This window comes from Lepidochelys olivacea (genome assembly GCF_965140295.1).
Source record: "Lepidochelys olivacea isolate rLepOli2 genome assembly, chromosome: 3".
In the NCBI taxonomy this organism is placed as follows: Eukaryota; Metazoa; Chordata; order Testudines; family Cheloniidae; genus Lepidochelys; species Lepidochelys olivacea.
The window spans coordinates 190,892,560-190,911,997 of NC_140413.1; the positions used below are offsets into that span (position 1 = coordinate 190,892,560).

At 41.0% G+C, this 19,438-nt stretch overlaps 1 protein-coding gene across 4 annotated transcripts in view; it reads right to left on the reverse strand.

Annotated features, from left to right (window-relative positions):
- BCL11A (BCL11 transcription factor A) overlaps window positions 1–16,830 on the reverse strand; it is a 98,501-nt gene extending 81,671 nt beyond the window's left edge. For 2 of the 4 annotated variants that reach the window (XM_084624873.1, XM_084624874.1), the window contains exons 1-2: window positions 16,597–16,830; window positions 10,093–10,422 (exon numbers count right to left, since the gene is read on the reverse strand). In XM_084624873.1, the coding sequence (XP_084480999.1) occupies window positions 10,093–10,422; window positions 16,597–16,651 (385 nt within the window). In that variant the 5' untranslated portion in view covers window positions 16,652–16,830. The remainder of the gene's footprint in view (window positions 1–10,092; window positions 10,423–16,596) is intronic. The other 2 variants (XM_084624872.1, XM_084624871.1) reach the window with 1 other exon arrangement.
- Window positions 16,831–19,438: the final 2,608 nt, after the last annotated feature.

A 19,438-nucleotide genomic window follows, 5' to 3' on the forward strand; every position in this document is an offset into this window, starting at 1 on the left:
GTAAACATCAAATGTATTATCAAAACATTATTTTAATCAAAAGCAGTGGTATTAATTTGTAAAAGTGTATGCATTTAAAAGAAGGCAAGGGAAAAAAAACATGTGTAATGAAGGCACTTGGTTCACTTCAGATGTGTGAAAATCCAGTCGATTTGGCACTTACAGTCAGAATGGATCATACAGATGTCAGCTGACAGTCAAAAAGTTTGTTCTGCTGTTAGTCAACATTGTGGGAACTGAGCTTATCATGCATCAGACTTCAAAAATGCAACAGAACCCTATCTCTTAGGGCCCAATCCTGAAAACACTTAATCTGAAGAGTAGCGTTTACTGTCATGAGTAGTCCCACAGAAGTCAATGGGACTGCTCAGAGCAGTAAATCCTACTAACAGTTGTTAAGTGTAATTTACAGGATCGAGCCTTTAATTCTCCACTTATGCTTAAAAGCACCACGTATAATTTAAAAGGCTCCGCTGTTTAAGGAGAAAGTTTCATGAATAAAGCAGGGATGGTGTCTTTTGCTGTTAAGGTGAACTGACTTTGAAGGATTACAGAACATTCAAATAATTTATATTCCCACCCCTCTACTCCCTAGACTATTTTCCATAGCTAATCTTTCCTGCAACCTTTTTGAACCAAAAAGATACACACAACTATTCCTGTTCCCTTGCTTCTCTCCTCCATCTGTCCTGTTCACTAACTCTTTACGTTTTAACATTTATTAGAAAAAACAGAATTCAGTAGTGTGTGAAAGCTGCATCAACAAACATTTGTATCAGCCACAGGTCTCCAGTTGTGACCAGTTCTCTTTGACACTGACATTACTTTACATGAGTAGAGTTCAATGAGGGTTGATATGGGATGTGACAGCATAAACCAGAATTAGATTAAAAACAAAAGTTTAGAAACTAAGGCTAGGTTGCCAACCAAATGGCTTCTGAAGGCCAAATATCTCAAACTTCCTTCCAGTCTGTTTCCCTATTAGATTTGTTCTCTCTTTCTCCGCTTTTAGAGCAACTACAGTACGCAAGAGTGAAAGCACATATAAGGGCTCTACATTTTCCTAAAAATAAAGCAATTAACTTATTGCCAGAATTCGGCAAGTAATCGTGACAGGCTACCCTGAGCAGAAAGCAGAAGTCGTGATCCCTGACCCTCAACCAACACAAAAGAGGCAACGCTAGCATAATACCTGCTGTCAGCAACTAAATTATTTTTATACAGGAATTTTTATCTCTATTGTACAAACAAGTATGTGTCTGTGCTGACTTGTTAAGCAATCCACTTGTATGTTGAATACGATTTTTCTCCCTGCTACCAGTCACGCTGCTCTAAGATCAGTAGAAATACATACTCTTTGAAGCTCCTCAAATGTTTTAGTTAAAAGGACAGCAGTTGTTTTCAAAGATCCAAGACTATCTTTATCAGAATTTAATTTTTCCTTATTGATTTTTTTCTAACATACAAATTTAACACAGGACAATATATAGTTTATTCCACAATATTACAGCCTGTAAAGAATTCCGCAGGAAGTAAGATTATTTTTTCTTTTTTTTAATACAAACTAATTTGCAGAGAATGAGGATGTGACATTATTATGTTTCCTGGGAACAAAACAATTTTTTAAATAATATTACTGATAAATAAATGGTCGAAAGCCATTGATTACACCGAAGCAGTAAATGTATCATACATATTATGTGAACTGGCTTTAGTGCAATCCTTAGCTGATCATTATTTTTTCTCCAAAAAGAAATAAACTCAATGGCCAATACACTACAAAACTAACATGGCAGTGTCTGATACATCAGCTGTGATGTTGATAGCATAGCCAGGTTGCATTTTATTTGATGGCAAATTAATTGCTATAATTTTTGCTGGGCGGTTGGGTTTTGGGGTTTTTTTTTGTTTTTGAGGGGCCGGGGGGTTGTTTCTTGCATTTTGTACTTCATTGCCTTCTACATCAACTGAGCAAATAATGAACATGAAATTAGAAATTAGAAATTGTTTCCTCATGGGTAATGTGCTAGAACTTGAGTTTATTAAAAGAAAGGAGACTAAGATATATAGTTATAGATATAGATACACACTCATACACAGTGCCAAGGTTCTTCAGGTCCCTGCTATTCAACAATAATTTCATTCTTTATGTGGTTAGAGGTTTTTAATCAGAAAAGTGGTTTAGATAAAGCTAAGATTAAATTGTAGGTGTGACTGTTCAGCATTTATGTTGAGAACAAGGAGGATGCAAACAAAAACTCATTGTTTTTGACTGGACAAATCTCCCCAGGTAACCCTTCATCAATGTACATGTTCAGTATTCCAGTGTGAATTCAACGACTGAAGCTGATTCAGCCCTAAATAACACACTGACAACACCTACTTGTAAAGGCACAGTTTAGCAGTGAAGTTGCTTCCTTGCCACAACAGTTATTCACAGAAAGATTAAGCTTGATCATTTCCTTGATGTTCATGTAGTTATTACTCTGTGTGTGTGTGTGCGCATGTCTATCACACTAACCTTGGTATTTTATATTTTTAGTAAAACACAAAAACCTAATCACAGGCTGGTTTATATGCACCCATCCAATATGGAAAGGTGTTGTTTTACAGAAACCTGTTCAAGTAAAACTTCCAATGGAATTGCATCAGACAAGCTCACATGGGTCTCCAGAGGGAGCAGAGAGAAGAAACACTTCTGTGCATTATCTGCAAACCTAGAACTCAACAGCTTTTTGGCAGGCAATTTGTTTCAAGTGTTTTGTTTCAGGAAACGTGTATTTTTCTTTGTATGTTTCATGGATTTACTACAACTGGTTCTGACAGCTGCTGATTCTGTTAAATGAACACATTATTAAAAATCCTCTAACATCCCCAAGCTGAGAAATATACATTTTAATGGCATTTAAATTGTGAACCTGTAAGAATGTGCAAATGAAACCTGTGTGAATACTAACTCAGTTACTCTGGATTTAAAGGATCGCTTGATTTTTACAGTCGGGGGTAAAGGAGACTGAAGCTGACTGCATATGTTGATTATATTTCCTTTGTTACAATCAAGTACAGATAGAGACATTTAAAAAAGGAAAGCAAAATAAACAATCTCAAGTAGTAAAAATAAATGAGGGCTAATACTTTGAAAAAGAAAATACTCCAATTATTGACATATTTCCAAATAATTCCATTCTATGTCATATATGCAATCTTTGTATATTTTGTGGGCGGAGGGTTTGGAGAGGGTTGGGAGGGGTGAAGGAGAAAAACAGTTATTTGAAATGAGGCAGGAAAAAAGTGGATGTTTCCATTTTGCCTTAGATCAAAGGAAAACAAGAATGGAATCTGTGGCATATTGAACATTTTTCCACCGCTGTCTTTCACACTAGGCCATCTAAGTTTTATACAATTCCCCAGACTAGCTGCATATTAAGCTTGCTGTGTACAGCTTTATTATCGTGTGGTAGTGTGGGAACATTAATATTCCTGTGTTGCCTCTGACAGGACATTTACATGTGCCCATCTGAGCTCACACCTGAGAGCTGCTCCAAGGTACAGTAACTGTGCTCCTATTGTAAAGGCAAATGAAGAACACAAATTCCCTGCTGGGATCAGGGCTGCCCTCACCACACCCCACACCTCAAACCTTTCCCTTGCCAACATAACTCAATGCCACCTCAGAATGACGAATGAGCTGAAGCACCAGCACCAAGTACTAACCCTCTAAGAGCAGCAAAAGCCTCTCTGAAATATTTTTAAAATGCACAGTGAGTGCCGCTGGCCAATAAAGGTTGGGGAACAAACTCCAGTGAACCCAATACAGAATACATTGCATACTAACACTGATTAGAAATACGGGATGATGTTTATAAGGCTTCAAAATGGGTTTGGCATAAAGCAGACTGGCTTTAATAATGAAGGTACTTTTTATTTCAGATTTGCCTTTGGTCTCTGTTTATGTTAAAAGCTGCAGTCTTAGGCCCTGCTGCTCCATGCATTTATGCACATGTGTAGCTTTATGCATGTGAGCCCTGACTTCAGTGAGACAACACACCGCGCATAAAATTAACACCAACTACTTGCAGAATCAGATCTTAAAGGCCAAGTTACATTTAGTAGAAATTCATTTTGTGATGGAAAACAATTCTGGCAGCAACAATATGGTTTGTGGATAAATTGATTAGGCTATTGTTTTAAAAACTATGTAGCAAATCACAACGGTAAATTTACTGAAATGGACCACAGTGGGCCCAATCCTGCTCCCAATCAGGTCCAATGTTGTGTATATTCAGATTAAATATGCTTATTTCCCCTGGGGGGAAAAGCACTGAATTTTATGACCATGTTACAAATAACAATACAGGTCTTAATCTATTAAATTATATGATCTGGACATAGTTTATGAACTTCAGCAATACCCCTCAAATTGACACACACAATAAAAACCTCCTAGATGGAAAACTGTTTTGAAAGTGTGCTCCAAGTTAAAAAATAAAAATCCCTTGTAATAACAACACTGCTGACCCAAATGAAATCTGAACAAGCAGAAAGGTACTAAAGATCCTCAGTGATTAGATCCCATGCTAAAAAAGTGGCAATGTGCCAAGCAATGTCCAGCTTGATGTTAAATGCCTTTTATTGCACAAAGCTGGTACTATTGGATATAAAAGCAGACTGGAGATTGGGGTGAATTTTGTCAAAAAATTTCTTTATATAATAAACAGTGCGAGCAGACAAACAAATGGAGATTGAATTCCCACAGCCTGACAGTCTCTCAAGTCTCCTTAATTGTCTTTATTACTTGAATTGAATAAAAAGGGAATTCAAGTTCTCAGGGTTGCATGTACAAAATTGTGTAATGCTAAAAGATTTCCTTCTCTTTTAAATTTACATTACAAAATTATGGAAATCTTTAGGAAAGAATCTACTTCTCCCCTGTAATCTAATGTTAAGATCTTTTACTTACACTTTCTCCCCCTCACCATCCAGCTCCCATATTTCAGTCTTTATTGTTCAGTCTGGCTACAGAGGGCGTACATTTATTAAGTATATTATTTTCAAAGCTTGTAGCGTTTAATGTTAATCTGCACCTTTTTCATATCTGCTAAATTTAATGCTTGCTAGGCTGGCTCTTCAACCACAAATATTTTGTATCCAGCTATATTTTAGTCCATGGTGAGCTTAACAATTAAATGTCACATATAATAGAAGAAAGAATGCAAAACATATTTCTAGTCCTCTAAACCAAAGGATACGATTTGCAGAAGACAAGAAATGGCGCAATGTAAGGAATTATAACACTTTTGATGCCTCCCTGGAATAATCATGCTGAATCAGAAGGAAACTTTCTACACTCTGCTTCTGTTCTTGAAATGAGCACATATTTGTGTTTCCAATAAAAGGCTATTTTTACATTAACTATCTGTAACAGCAGGGAATAGAAAAACTAACAATCTCCACCTCATACAAGGGATGATCTTGATATCACATGGATGCTTCTTCAAAACTGTTATTTATAAAAAGGCAACAAGGAAAATGCACAAACAGTTTAATCTTTTGTGTGTCACTGAAAGAGTAACAACTTTTGGATCGCCTACGTTTTTAACATTTTTTTCCCTCCTAGAAGTAAATTTCTCAGCCATACAGGCCACTGTGTTTAATTAAGCTTTCAAAAGTCCTCTGACAATGCCAACAATTGAAAGACACTTCTGTAGCTCAATCATGCAATCATTGTGACAGTTCTATTTACAATTTGTCTTAAAGAGACTTTCTCTGACATTGTACTTTAACAAAACATCCAAGCTGCCAGTTCACAACCTTTCTCTGTCTTATTTACAAATACAGCTTGTACGCAGGACTGAGAATCTCATAATCATGAGTCTTTGGATAGTGCCCTCACAAATTTTCCATCTCGTAACTATTTTGTCCAGCCCATTACTATCTGCTATGAAGCTTTGTTTTGAACAATTACAGTTAGAATTTTAGCCATTTTAGAATATTTAAGCTTCTTCTGTCTCATTGTTTAGATGCAATGCTAACTATTCAGTTCATCAGCCAAAGATTTTTATCCAGAACAAAATAAAATAATAAGGAAATGCAATTTACGCATCACAGAATTACAACAGTAATTGCTAATAGTGTACTAAGAGAATTTCTGTGGCATATAGACAAGTCAAAGAAATTCTATTCTGAGAATTCTAATAGTTAAATGTACTTAGTCCATCAGTTAGTATCATACTAGGTTCATTTTCCATTTGATTATTCAATGGAAACGTATTTCTTACATTTGTTTTCCTTATGTTGGATTTGTATCTAACTGGCGATTAGAGAAAACAGATGCAGGTACTCAAAGTGAACTTCTCTCTCTCTCTCTCTCTCTCTCTTTGTATATACACTATATAAAGCTATACAATCATAATTATAAATGAGAATATATGTAACATTCCAATGAGATAAATATGAAGTGTAGTAGTAGTTAAAATGCCTTTCCCTCCCCCCCAAAAAATAATCTTTCATTAATCTATACAGCTTTATATATTCAACAAGCATCAAAACCTAACACCAATGGACTATAAATATTTCTTTTCCCTTTTCAGTAAGTGAACAGCAGTTTTACATTCACTGATATCTTGGTACTTCAGTTAATATTTTCCTCTATTGTAAAATAAGAGACTGGATAACTAAACCCCTGCCCGTAGCACTCACTGCAAATCACAGACTGCTGATATCTGGTGGTGAGTGTTTGACACACATATTGATGAAAGCTGCCTCATTGGACCCACACAACATATCCTATTAATTTTCATTCAATTTATGACATTTCTGCCATAGCACTGGATCGTCACTCAAAATTTTATATCAAGCCAAAGAGAGAGAGATACACACACATACACAGAACAGCGATGTGTGGATGTGTGTATCTATATTTTATGTATATGCATGCATATTGTACATGTACACACATACTATTATAAGCATTCCTTTATCTGGAAAATGGTTAGGATGAAGAGACACCTAGAGACAGTTAAAATATACATCATTTCACTGTACATTTGAGTGACTGCCTTTCTTGTAGTTGGGTGCATTGATCCCTAAGCATTACTTATCTTAGGAAGATGGTCTCTTATTATAATGCACCAAATTATTGACTGTAAAATGACACACAAAGCAGGTACTATAAATATATCTAACCTAGAACACTACAGTAACCTCTTTCTGAAGAATACTTAACTGGCTGCATTTTTTACATTGTTATTAAATATATTTTCTGGACTTTTATCATGAAGAATTGGTTCATTCAGCTTCTGTATCATTTATCCCTATTTTTTAAATTATATATTCACATATCTTTTGCATTCTTGGGATTATTGTTTCCTTTCTACTTCTGCAAAAAGGAACACAGATATAAAATATGGGAATGAGTAACTGCCATTCTGAGATTCACTTCAGGGACCCCCAAAATACCTGAACTCCACAACTTATTCAATGACCCTGACTGTTAATTTCACTGACGGACACTGGAAATCATTGGTGTGATCATTCCTGCTATTGACATATTACTTTGTGATATGACAAAACTGTCTCTTGGTTAACTAATTCCAGTGTGGAAACATATTAAATAAAAATTAAAGGAACAGTATAAGAGCTCATAATTATCCGTGCATGAAAGCTTTACCTCACCTGAGTCACATCACTTGTGCACCCACTGAAGAGCTTGTATATATTTTTCCTTTGAAAACAATTAGAAGCTGATCTTACATTCCTTCCATACCCAAAACTCCCATTGATTCCAGCTGGAGCTTTGAATGTGCAAGAAATATAGACAGTATTGGACTTCTGATATGTGTCAGTTTTAAACATAATTGCACAGAAATCTCTCTGCACAGGAGACATGAAAAGAACTGGAGCTAGATCTTGCAGTCCTTACTTACAAGAGTAATCTCTACTTCTGTGTGTAGTCCTATTGACTTTCATGGAACTACTTTTCTGAGTAAAGACTATCTGCACACATATGATTTATGTGCATGTGAAAGGGTTTGCAGGATCAGGTCCTTAGGTTTTTTTTGTCTGTTGTATATTGTACATACCCCGAATTCAGTCCTTAGCTTACTGAACCATTTAGAAGAACAAGGGACAGTTAAAAACATATTATTCTTCTAATTAGCAACACCATTACATCCTTTAGGGCCAAATTCTGCCCACTTAACTAATGCTAGGAATCTAATTAATGGTAACCACCCTATATATATGAGTACAGAAGGCAGGCTTTGGCTTACATGGTTCAACAACTGTAATAGTAGAATTCTAAACTAAAGCAAATAATTCTAAACTCCTCAGTGTGGTTGTATCTTAGACTGAATGGCCTATTTGAGACCATGGCAAGGAGTGTGGTTTTAATTCTTGCTTGACAGATACTGTGTTTTGTCTTTTAAACAGAGCCGTTCAATATGTAAATACGATGTTACATCACACAAGTGTTACTCCATATTTGGTGATTTAGCATGGCTTCAGATCTCTGAAGACTACAATCCCTTCCGCTAGGCTCTTGCTTCATTAATCATGCCCTACACTTCTGTTCATTTTCCTTCAAATCACAGACAGCACATGGAAATGGTCACTGCCATATACCACTTTGGAAAAAAACTCTTTAACCTACATGTCACAGAAGTTGAATGTGCTGCAAAATTTAAGCCATCTTTCAAAATGCAGCTTGCCAGTAAGTTGACCCTATATATGTGTGCGCGCGTGTGTGTGTGTATATATATATATATACTATTACTACAAAGCTTTCAAAAAATATAAATGCCACATTTGATTTTAATGATTGGTTGGAGGAAAAAAATATCACATTGAATCCTGCAATGCCTACTGACCTGTTATGGTTGAACTGTGTGGCCATGGTAAGTCAAAGACAAGATCCAGTATATCATGTGATTACATACAGTACTTTTGCTAACACTGAACTACCCTTTAGGCTATTAAAATAGAGGTATAAGTGATGTCTTATCCTAACTGATGTTTCCATAAAACTAGATCAGGCATTGGTTGATTTTAATATGCTACAGCACTACATATTTATAATTATATTTTAAGCATAATTTAATACCAAGCAATGGGTGGTGTTCATATTTACTTTCAGGATTTTAGAAACTAACTGACTTGTTAGCCTTCCAGTATTTCTCTGATTTTCTTTTTCATATTAAGTTCAATTATTTTAACCTCAGCCACTGAGACATTCACATAGTGTCTTTCCAATTAAAAATTTATCATAGGAAATGACATTATTTACTTTTTTAAATTACATTTATATATTGTTTGTTGTGCAAAACAGAACTCAGTCTTGGACATTTGTACGGGTGACATGTGGTTGTGTAAACCACAAACAAAATCAAGATACATCTGTCAAAACCACATCAGAGACAAGAGAGAGCACAGAGAAGCATTTATCATTTGGCTGAGGAGGCAGGCTGCAGACCAGCGGCCTTTCCTGTCAAACCAACCTTTTGAAATTTCCAACATGCCCTTAAACTTTTCGAATAAGCATGTCTGTGCGCTTCAGCAACTGCCCTCTCTACTCTGGCCTGGCCAGTCGAAAATGGCATCTTAAAGTCAAGGTCGGTGGTGTCACTTTGCCATGGGGCTGTGTTTAATTACAGTCCATACGCTGACAGCCAATATGGATCCAAGGCTAGCTGATGCTCAGTTAACTCTTTCACCCCTGAGTTAACAAAAGACTGTAAAGCTAGTTCTTGTATAACACAGCAGAGTGTAAAATATACATATATGGAATTAAGATAGACAACACACAAGGAGACAGCTTCTATACTATATACAATTAAGAAAACAGAATCCCAGCAAACCCTGTTGAAAATACACATGAGTATTGCATGGGCCTGTTGATGCTATAACTACTCAGCCACTTGGAAATATTTTTTGTGTACTTAATATGAACTGAAACGCAGAGTATTTAACACATTGGCTGTCATGGTGACTAGAACGGAAAAACAGACACAGCACTTCACAACTGTGAGCATTATTACTACAGTTTGACTGAACATGGAAATAAACTTGTAAATGCTTCTCCTTGCTTCAGTTTACCTGCTATATGTTCCTGTTTAGGGCAGATTCCTCTAGATGACGTTGATAAACAATCGTCATCCTCTGGTGTGACCTGGATGCCAACCTCCACAGGATTGGATGCTTTTTTCAGCTCACTTGGTGAGGGTGAAGGTGGCTTATCCACAGCCTTCTCTAAGCAGAGACTGCCATTGCATTGTTTCCGTTTGTGCTCAATAAAAATAAGAATGTCCCCCAATGGGAAGTTCATCTGACACTGGCCACAAGTAAGGAGGTCATGATCCCCTTCTGGAGCTCCCAACGTGCCATGCTCTGGTTCATCATCAGTAAGAATGGCTTCAAGAGGTTCGGCTGCAGTTTAAGAAACAAAAGGAGAAACATTAGACCTCTTGTGAAAAGAAGGGGAAGGTGGGGAGAGAGAAAATCATGTTGTTGAGCCCTCTGTTCATGGATGCTACACCGAGTTTTGAATATTTATAGAATGAAAAAATTAAACCTGCATTACGTGAACAGATAGCACATTATCAGTCCAACAAGAAGCAAATGTATGTAGTTATCGATGTTGATAGGGAACATATTTCGAGAAAGCAGCTGTAATATGCAGAACTGTCAGAATGGAACCTGCAATCTTATATATATTCCTGGAGTTAGACAAAGTTCTAATTTGAATGAATGATTTAATAGTAAAAATTAAAATAACAGCTGTAAAAAAAATTACTGTGAGACAACTATGGTATCATGAAGAAAAGCCAATACGGTCCTTTGTTGCCAGAGGTATTATTTATGTTTATGTATTTATAACTGAAGTGTGTGTGTGTGTGTGTGCACGCACACGTAATGTATGACTTGGTCATGGAATAGCTATATATTGATGACCAAGTCATACGTTTTGAAATGTTGAACTGTGAGTTAGGTGTGTGCGTGTGTGTGCATGCAAATATATGAACATACACATTAAAAGCCTCATAGATTGTGCATGCACACATATGCACAGGGGCTACATAGCCCTGTGCTGTGCGTGTATGTACGTATGTTTATATATTTATATTTTATTCCGTTTAAAAATTGAAAACTTGTGAACTAATCATGGGAAAAAAGACCAAATTAATAAATAAGGAAACTAAATAGCAATACTTTTCAGATACCTCCCAGAAATTAAAGAAATATCAAATTCACTGGCAATTCTACTTAGACACATTAACTAAACAGGATACCTTTGCATACTTAAGAAAATAAGCCAATTAGGTTTTTTTGTTTTGTTTTTTTCATTCTGAAAAAAGGAATGCCTAAATTATTCTAAATATGTTTGCAATTGTGGTCTTCATCATATATAAATCAGTATGGTCAACTGAATGCCACATTTCATAACAACGGTGAAAAGACCTTTCTTTACACTTGAAATACCCTGCCTAATGTTGTCAAAGTTGACTAATTTTCTGAATGAGCTCCAAAAAGCTTCATTATGAGACTATTTCTACACACATAGTCGTCAGTGGATTGTATAACAAGGCAGACATGCCTTTCTTTTCTGTTTGCTTTTTTTAACTTTGTACTGAAATATCTTAGCAATATGTATGCAGCATTCATCACTATAACCTTGCAAGGAAAAAAAACCTGTTGGTATTTCTCTCCCTATGCAACATAATACATATACTAACAACAACAACAACCACCAAAATGAGCTGACACTACAAAACATAAAATGCCTCAAAATGTTGCCAGTAAATGAAAGTGAGACCCAATACAACTCTTAAACAGTTAATCAGTCTGACCTTCTTTAGTGAGCCTCCAATTTCACATTTAATGAACTTAAAGCCACAGAGAATCAAAAAATAGATTTTAATTTGACTGCAGAATATTGGAACAGATTTTGATAAAGTGCAAAAATCCAGTGAACTCAGGTTAAATTTATTTCAACCCTACCTAGGCTGAATATTGAGGAGGAAGATCTGGAGTAGCTCCCAGTTGTGCTGTGTAAAATAATATTGAAAGAGCACCTTACCGTACCTTAGCTCCAACTAGGACACACTGATACATTCCATAATTTCTTGCCTCTAGTGCTACTCCTAATTTAACATAAGGTCAACTACAGGAATATGAAGGTTATATTCATATTAATAAAAACAATATCTTAATCATTTGGGTTTTCTTCTAACCTTACTGACCAAAAGATAATACACAACATGCATTTACACTTTTCTGGCATAGAAAAAGAAACAGGAATGTTTCTGAAATGTCTGTCTATGTCATTTTCTCAAGTAACAACTGTTTGCATTTGCACAAAGTGAGTAACTGAATATGGAAGTCATTCCATCAGATTCTTTCTACAAAAAAGGTTTTTTTGTGTTAAGCAGTAATTGTAACTTTTAGTTTACTAACTCAAAGTAGCAAAATATTTTTTAAAATTGATATTCTCCTTATAACTGTTTTGACTGGAACCTAGCACAATAATTACTCAATTGTAATATTTATTCGTTGGCCTGATTTGTTTCTGAAATTGTCAATATTACTCAGCAATGAAAGAGAATATTGTGCTCAGATACCAGACAGTTAAAAGTAATGCGAAACAAAAACAGACTTTGCTAAAGACTGTACTGACTGGGCTGATTTACAATCAAAACCAGGAAATGAAGTGGGAATTCAGAGGCTGCTGATTACACCTCCACATTTCACCTAATTAATTTTATAGGAGGCAAAGTTCTCGAAAATAACAAGATGATCAAATGTACAGATATAAAACCTGTAACCTCAACATTTTCTATGCTCTTAAGGTAAATTATTGCTAATTAACAAGAATTATATACTAATGTATGAAATACCTCTGGCAACGTGTTCGTTACAAAACGTTTGGCTCCCGATCCTCTGAGAGAAAGCAAAATGTGGTTTTATTATTTCTGCTGTTTAAAAAAAAAAAAACCAGGTGCACAAAGAAAATTTGAAAATACAATTCACCTGGCCTGGCCACTGATTTGCAGTGCACTTCTTTGAATTCTGGGGCAATCACAAGCTCCTTCCTGGGTATCTAATCATTCCTTGTATGTTTTTAATGCAAAATGCCCTTCCATTAACATGTATTTCTACAAGAACAACAAGGAGTCTGCTGGCACCTTCAAGACTAACAGATTTATTTGGGCATAAGCTTTCCTGGGTAAAAACCCCACTTCTCCAGATGCATGTATTTCTAGCCTCTCTCTCGCCCTTCCCCCATTCCCCACCAACATCCACCAAAATAACACCATCTTCTGTATCAAGTTCAATGGATTTTTGTCTCAAAAGAAGTGTGAGGGACGCAATGGAAGAAAAAGCACCAGTTCTGCGTTACCAAGAGTGGGGGGTTGACGGGGGGGAGAAATGTATCTGTATAGATTCAGCAAGACAGAGAGGTCTAAATGCCCCAGCAGCAGACAGGGCTGTGTCCAGCTTAGAAGACAAAAAAGAAAAGCAGGGGAGAAAGAGAGAGTGAGGGGCTAGTCCAAGTTTGCCTTCAAGTGTGTCCTGGGATTGTCTTACAGTCTAAGGGAAAAAATGATGGCTAATAATGTGGGCAAGTGGCCGGTGTTTTAAAGCAGACAGAAAGCGGGAGCGCATGAGGGAAGGAAGGAAAGAAAAAGAGGGGAGAGCGAACTTGGAGAGGACTGAGCAGGCACAATGGGAGCAGCGTGGATCGGAAGCTTAGTGCAAACACGTGCGAGCCAGCAAGGTGCCGTCTCCCCTTTCGGCTGGGGCCGAGCTCAGCTCGGCTCCCGCTTCTCCACCCCAGCGCCCCCCCCCCCCCCCAGCGCCCATGAGGATTGCCTTTGCCTCGGATGGGCCTGTAGCGAGACCCGACCCGCTTGGGGGGGGGGGGGGGACAAACAAAAGCAGATGTGTCCAAGTAAGCCAAACAAACACAAAGTCACAGATGAGAAGGTGCCACTCAGCTCCCCCTTCGAAAGAGTGTTTCAAGCTTTTTTTTTTCTGGAGGGGGGGATGTCGTTTGCTTTCCACGCGCTACAGCATCGTGCAAAGCTACGACTAGACAGAAGGGATCCCAGCCAGCCCAGCGCCGCCTGGAAAGGCTCCCGAGCCCGTCTGTGACCCCCACGGCTTGATCGGCCGTCGGGGTAGTGAGGGGAAATGAAGGGCCAACTTGCTAGTCCTCGCGATCCTCGGAAATCGTTTGCTGCTCTGAGCGGACGGGAACGGCGTTAAAACAAACATTACAGGGAGAAACTGGATCTTTTCTCCAGTGTGGGGTCTACGGGCTGCGTTCCTGTTTCCTCACCAGCCATAAAGCAAGGCAAAATTAAGAACAAAGAAAGGGGGAGGGGGGAGAAAGAAAGGGGAGAAAGGGGGGGAAGAGAGAAAGAAAGAAAACCCGCCCTCCCTCCTTCCTAAACGAGAATGCTGAGAATTAAAGACGTGGTGAAACTGATCAGGTTCAAGTTCGTTGGGGTTTTTTGATCTTGTTCTGCCTCCTAGCGACTGAATCTCACATGCAAACCTATCGTTAACCAATTTTTTTTAAATCCAACTCCAACACATCTCGCCCCCCCCTCCCCCAAGCCCCCCAAATCTCACAGGGAGAAATGTACCGAATGGCAATTACACTGCCAGCAAAAAAAAATTAATAACTTAAATATGTATCTGTATATTACATATGGAATTGCCAAGTCAGGGGGAAACCCTGCACGACTGGGGAAGGATTTGGGGATGGAAATCTAATCTTTCAATTATTCTGTGACAAGTGAGTCTAACACACGCGGCACACACAAACCCTAAGGATGAATGCACTCTGGTATATGCATTTTTAAAAGTAACATAGGTTACTAGTGTCGGCACCAGTTTCGGCAGCTCGCGGAGGAATGGGGTGGAAGGGGGTGGGTTCCTGCGACATGTTCTGGAAGAGATAGCACCTCCAGAAATGTGACAGTTATGTTGCAATACATAACATAACACAACGTTTTGCATTTCAAAAAGCTCTTAGAACTGTAGCAAATGACTGAAACAATGAGGGGTGGAGGGAAGAGAACCTTAAGGTGTCTAAAAGAAAACTTTACGCAAGCAAATGTTTTGGCTTCCCCTGCCTTTACGGGAACTGTTTTATCCAAATCGTTAACATTCTCCAACGGACTGTGTGCAAATCTTGCTCCAAATATCTATGCATCTGAGTGGGGAAATTGCATTGTAAACTTTTACAGAGCGCGAGAGGGGAGCGGGGGGGGGGGTTGTTTGCAGACAGAGAAATTGCACTGAAACGGACGGTCCCTGAGAGGGGAGAAAAACACCTGGAATACTGGGGGGAAATAAAATACAAGCGTGCATCTTTTTGCTTTCCCACCGCCCAAAAAATAAAATATTTCCTCTCGTCTTCCCTCCCACCCGCTCCAGATCCGAGTTCCCTTTTGTTGTGTAAGCAGCGACCTTGCTTACTTTGCATTCAGCTTTTATGTTTTATTGGGGGGGAGTGGAAGAAGGGGAGAATTTTTGTGACGAATAGTGTATTTTTAAAATGTCCCCGGGAGCGTATTTTTTTAATTTGATCGTGACAGTGACGATAGTTGGTTGGTTTGGGGTTTTGTTTTGTGTGTGTGTGTGTGCTTTGCTTGGGTTTGCTCTTGTCTCTGCTTGTTGGCAGGAGGCTCCCCGCACACGCGGTGCTTGTAAACATTCAGACACGAGATTTTTCCCAATCAAAATCCACTTCCACTTTTTTTGAAAATCTTCCAAAAAATAGTAAGCGAGAGAGGAGGGAATTCCTCTCGCTCGCTCGCTCTGCCCCGTGCAGCCGAGCCAAGCAGCCCAAGTTCGCAGGCAGGAGTTGGGGGCAGTGGGGGAGGAGGGGAGGAGTGGGGGGAAGGCTGGCATGAGTCGGTTGGCCGGGGGGAAGGTCCGATTGTGGCGGAGCCCCGGGGAAAGCCAACGATGGCTCCGGGCAGCACAAGCAGCCGCTGCTGCCTTTTTTGCCCTTTCGCCGCGGAGGGAAAAGAGGCGCAGAAGAGAGCGGGACAAACACCCCACGCCTTGGAGCGGAAACAAAAGGGGGGACATTGCCCCCCCCCGGTACGCAACAAGGTTTCGCTCGGGAGAGATGGGGATCTGGCTAAAACCACGCGCCCCTAGACTTTTCTCTTCACTGGACCCTAATCTCTTGTCTGTCTGTCTGTCTGTGCGTCCAATGTCCAGTCTGTCTTTCCTGCAGGGATTTCTTTACACTCCCCCCACACACACCCCGCACGGACAAATTCTGCTCTTTTCCCAAGTCACACTGGCACAATTCGAAAAACGCAGATCAAAGCGAGAGGGGGGATGAAAAAGAAAAAGAAGGAAGAGAGAGTGAGTAAGAAGGGGGCATGCTCCAGGAGCAAAGAAAAGAAAAGTGATCGAGGTGATTTAATTAGAGAGAGACTGAGACGGGGGGAAAACCCGAGCCAACATTTAGTGCATTTCCACCCCTCTCGCCCGCTTTTTCCGCTGCTCTGAAATAAAATAACCCGCCCGAAGGAGGCACAGAAATAAATGCACGTTGCTCGCTGGGTTACTTACGCGAAAATTCCCGCTTGCTTAAGTGCTGGGGTTTGCCTTGCTTGCGGCGAGACATGGTGGGTTGGTGGCTGCGGTGGCTTGTGAGCCGCTCGGTTCACATCGGGAGAGCCGGGTGAGAAAGGAAGGAGACTCCAGAGAAAATATCTTCATCAATGTCTTTTGACATCCAAAATAAATTAGAAATAATACAAAGATGGCGCAGGGAAGATGAATTGTGGGATAGCAGTCATGGCTTTTTTTTTTTTTTTTTTTTTTTGTGCAAGAAAAAAAGAGAGAGAGAGGGAGAGAGAGAGAGAAGGAGAGAGAGAGATGAAAAAAATGGCAAAAGCCCCCCTGAGCTGCAAGTTCAAGTGCGGACGTGACGTCCCTGCGAACTTGAACGTCAGGAGCCTGGATGGACAGAGACATACAAAACATGGGCAGGGCAAGCTGGAGAGAGGGGGAGGAGGGAAGAGGAAGGCAACACCAATGGACACTCATCAGGGGCTGGACATGAAAAAGAGACCAGGACAAGCCAATGGACAGTGATCGCAGGGGGGAGAGGGGAGGGGGAAGCGGGAGGGGGGTGCACTAGACACCAGGCGCACGCTGCTTCGCGGAGCAGGGGGGTTGGGGTGGAGGGGAAAGGAGCTGGGCACGCGGTGCAGAAGTGGCCGCAGAGGAGTAAGTGCAGAAGGCAAACACAGGAGTGGCCAGGAGGGGAGAGGGAAATAATAAATAAATAAAACCAGCCGCACACACACACACGCACGCACACCCCGCGCTGAAAAAGGAAGAGAGGCTTGCCCAGGTGAAATGCGATGGGATGCTCCCAGGAGGGGGAGGCACGGCAGGTAGTCTGGGAGCCCACCCAGCAGGCAAAGCCAGGGGATTCAAAACTTTCCACCGCCGCACGAGCAAAGCCCCGAGAAGCAGTGACAGGCCCTGGCAGGCAGCACAAAGGGAGAGAGCGGGCAAGGGGACGGACGGAGGAAAGTTTGCGCTTGGAGCAGCCGGGGGAGAGGCGGCCAGGGCCAGCCTCCTTCCTTTCAGGCCGGAGATGGGAGAAAGGAGACGAGTTTCAGAGTCAAGTAGAAAAGAGGCAGAGGATGAGAAGGAAAAGGGAAGGCGGTGGAACTTGATACCCCCCCCTCCCGCACCCAGCAGTCCAAAAAACCAAATAAAATAAAAACAGCCGAGGCAGCCTGCAAAGCCACGCCGGGCTCTGAGATGTAACGAGCAGTGACCGTGTCTAATAAAACTAACGAAACGGGAGCGCAGGAAGCGCAAACCACAGCTACGTTACTGGCGAGAAGCGGGGCGAGCCGAGCCGAGCAAATGGGCAGAGGGGGCAAGGCGAAGCGGCGGGAGTTGGGGCCGAGGAGGCAGCGGCCGCAGCGTGGGTTGTAACTTACCGGGGACACACACACACATTCCCCCGGGGCGGGATCGGGTTGCGAGAAGGGATAAGCGGGAGAGGAGGAAGAGAGCGTTTGTGGCAATTGCTCCGCAGAAGGGTTACAAAGCGTGCGCCGCGGCAGGGCAGCGAGGTGGCGAGGCCGCGCCCGGAGCGCACGCCCCGGCCGGCTCCCCGGCGGAGAACGCCGGGAGAGGGACAGAGAGAAAAGAGGTGCAAAGGAGGGAAGAAGTGGATCTAGCACAGGAAGGGGAAAGAAGAAGCTTGCTGTGACTGTAAGAAATATTTTAACACGCAAAACTGTAATAATGACGTTACCCAGGGAGAGCCGGGGGGGGGGGGTGGAAATCCTTCAGTTTGTTCACAGAAGCAGCAGGGAATGCAAGTGGTCGGGGCTGTCCCTGAATTCTCAGCCGCTTCCGATCGGACGGCTCCTTTTGTGTGAGCAGTACACGCGCTGGGTTATAAGCGCCCTTTGGGGAGAGTCTGTGGAGAAATTAGAGGAGACCTGTTGGAAACAAGACCCTGTCTCTTTAATGGAGAAACACACACGCTGCTGTTGTCACAGGTCCGTTTCATTCGGGTGTGGGATACTTTCAGTTTCACGTCAACGGTACAGCAATAGCACCCCCTACAATCTGAAGTTTATTCGCAAACATCCCTTAAAGCCTCAACCTCCTCCAGCATCGCGGCTGCTTTCCCGGGCTGCCTAGGCGAGGAGTGAGGGGAAGTGAGGCAGGGAGGGTGTGTGTGCCAGGCGGCTTCAAAGGGACTGATCAAGAGCTGCAGGTGAATCCATCGAACTACTTAGAGGTGATCTCTCCCCTGTCATGAAGCGCAATAGCCTCCTCCTCAAGATCTGTTTTATTATTGCACTTTCCTTATCATCGTAATCTTCAGCCAAGAGGTGTCGGTTGTGCACTTTAACTTGCTTTTGTTTGGTTTTTATACACACACACACACACACACTTTACCACAGTTTTATGGTCCAGCTTCATTTTATAGCTACCTACAGCGAGAGAGATGCAACTGCTAATCCTGCTTTCACACTCTAGCTTCCGCGGGTAAAGTTTTAACCCCCTTAAAACGAGTGTGTTCCTATAACGCGCAGTGGAGTGAGTGATTCTGAAAGGGAAAAGGAGGGGTTGATGCTCACCACTATGAGGGTGTTTCTCCCCCCCCCCATGTAAATAAAAAATGAATCCCCAAAGCCTGTGAAGACGCAGGATTCATTTGCAGTAAGGCTCTGTAACCACCTACCTGACACGATTTCCTCTATGCCATGGGCTCTTCGGAGTAGGTCAGCATCTGTCTTACGCCACTATCTATTTTTGTCTTGCTCCAATTTAAATAGACTCCTTCGAGCTATAAATGAATCTAATTTCTCTGCTTTGGGGCGGGGGGAGATATGGGGGAGCGGACAGGCAGAAAGTAAATAGTATTCTG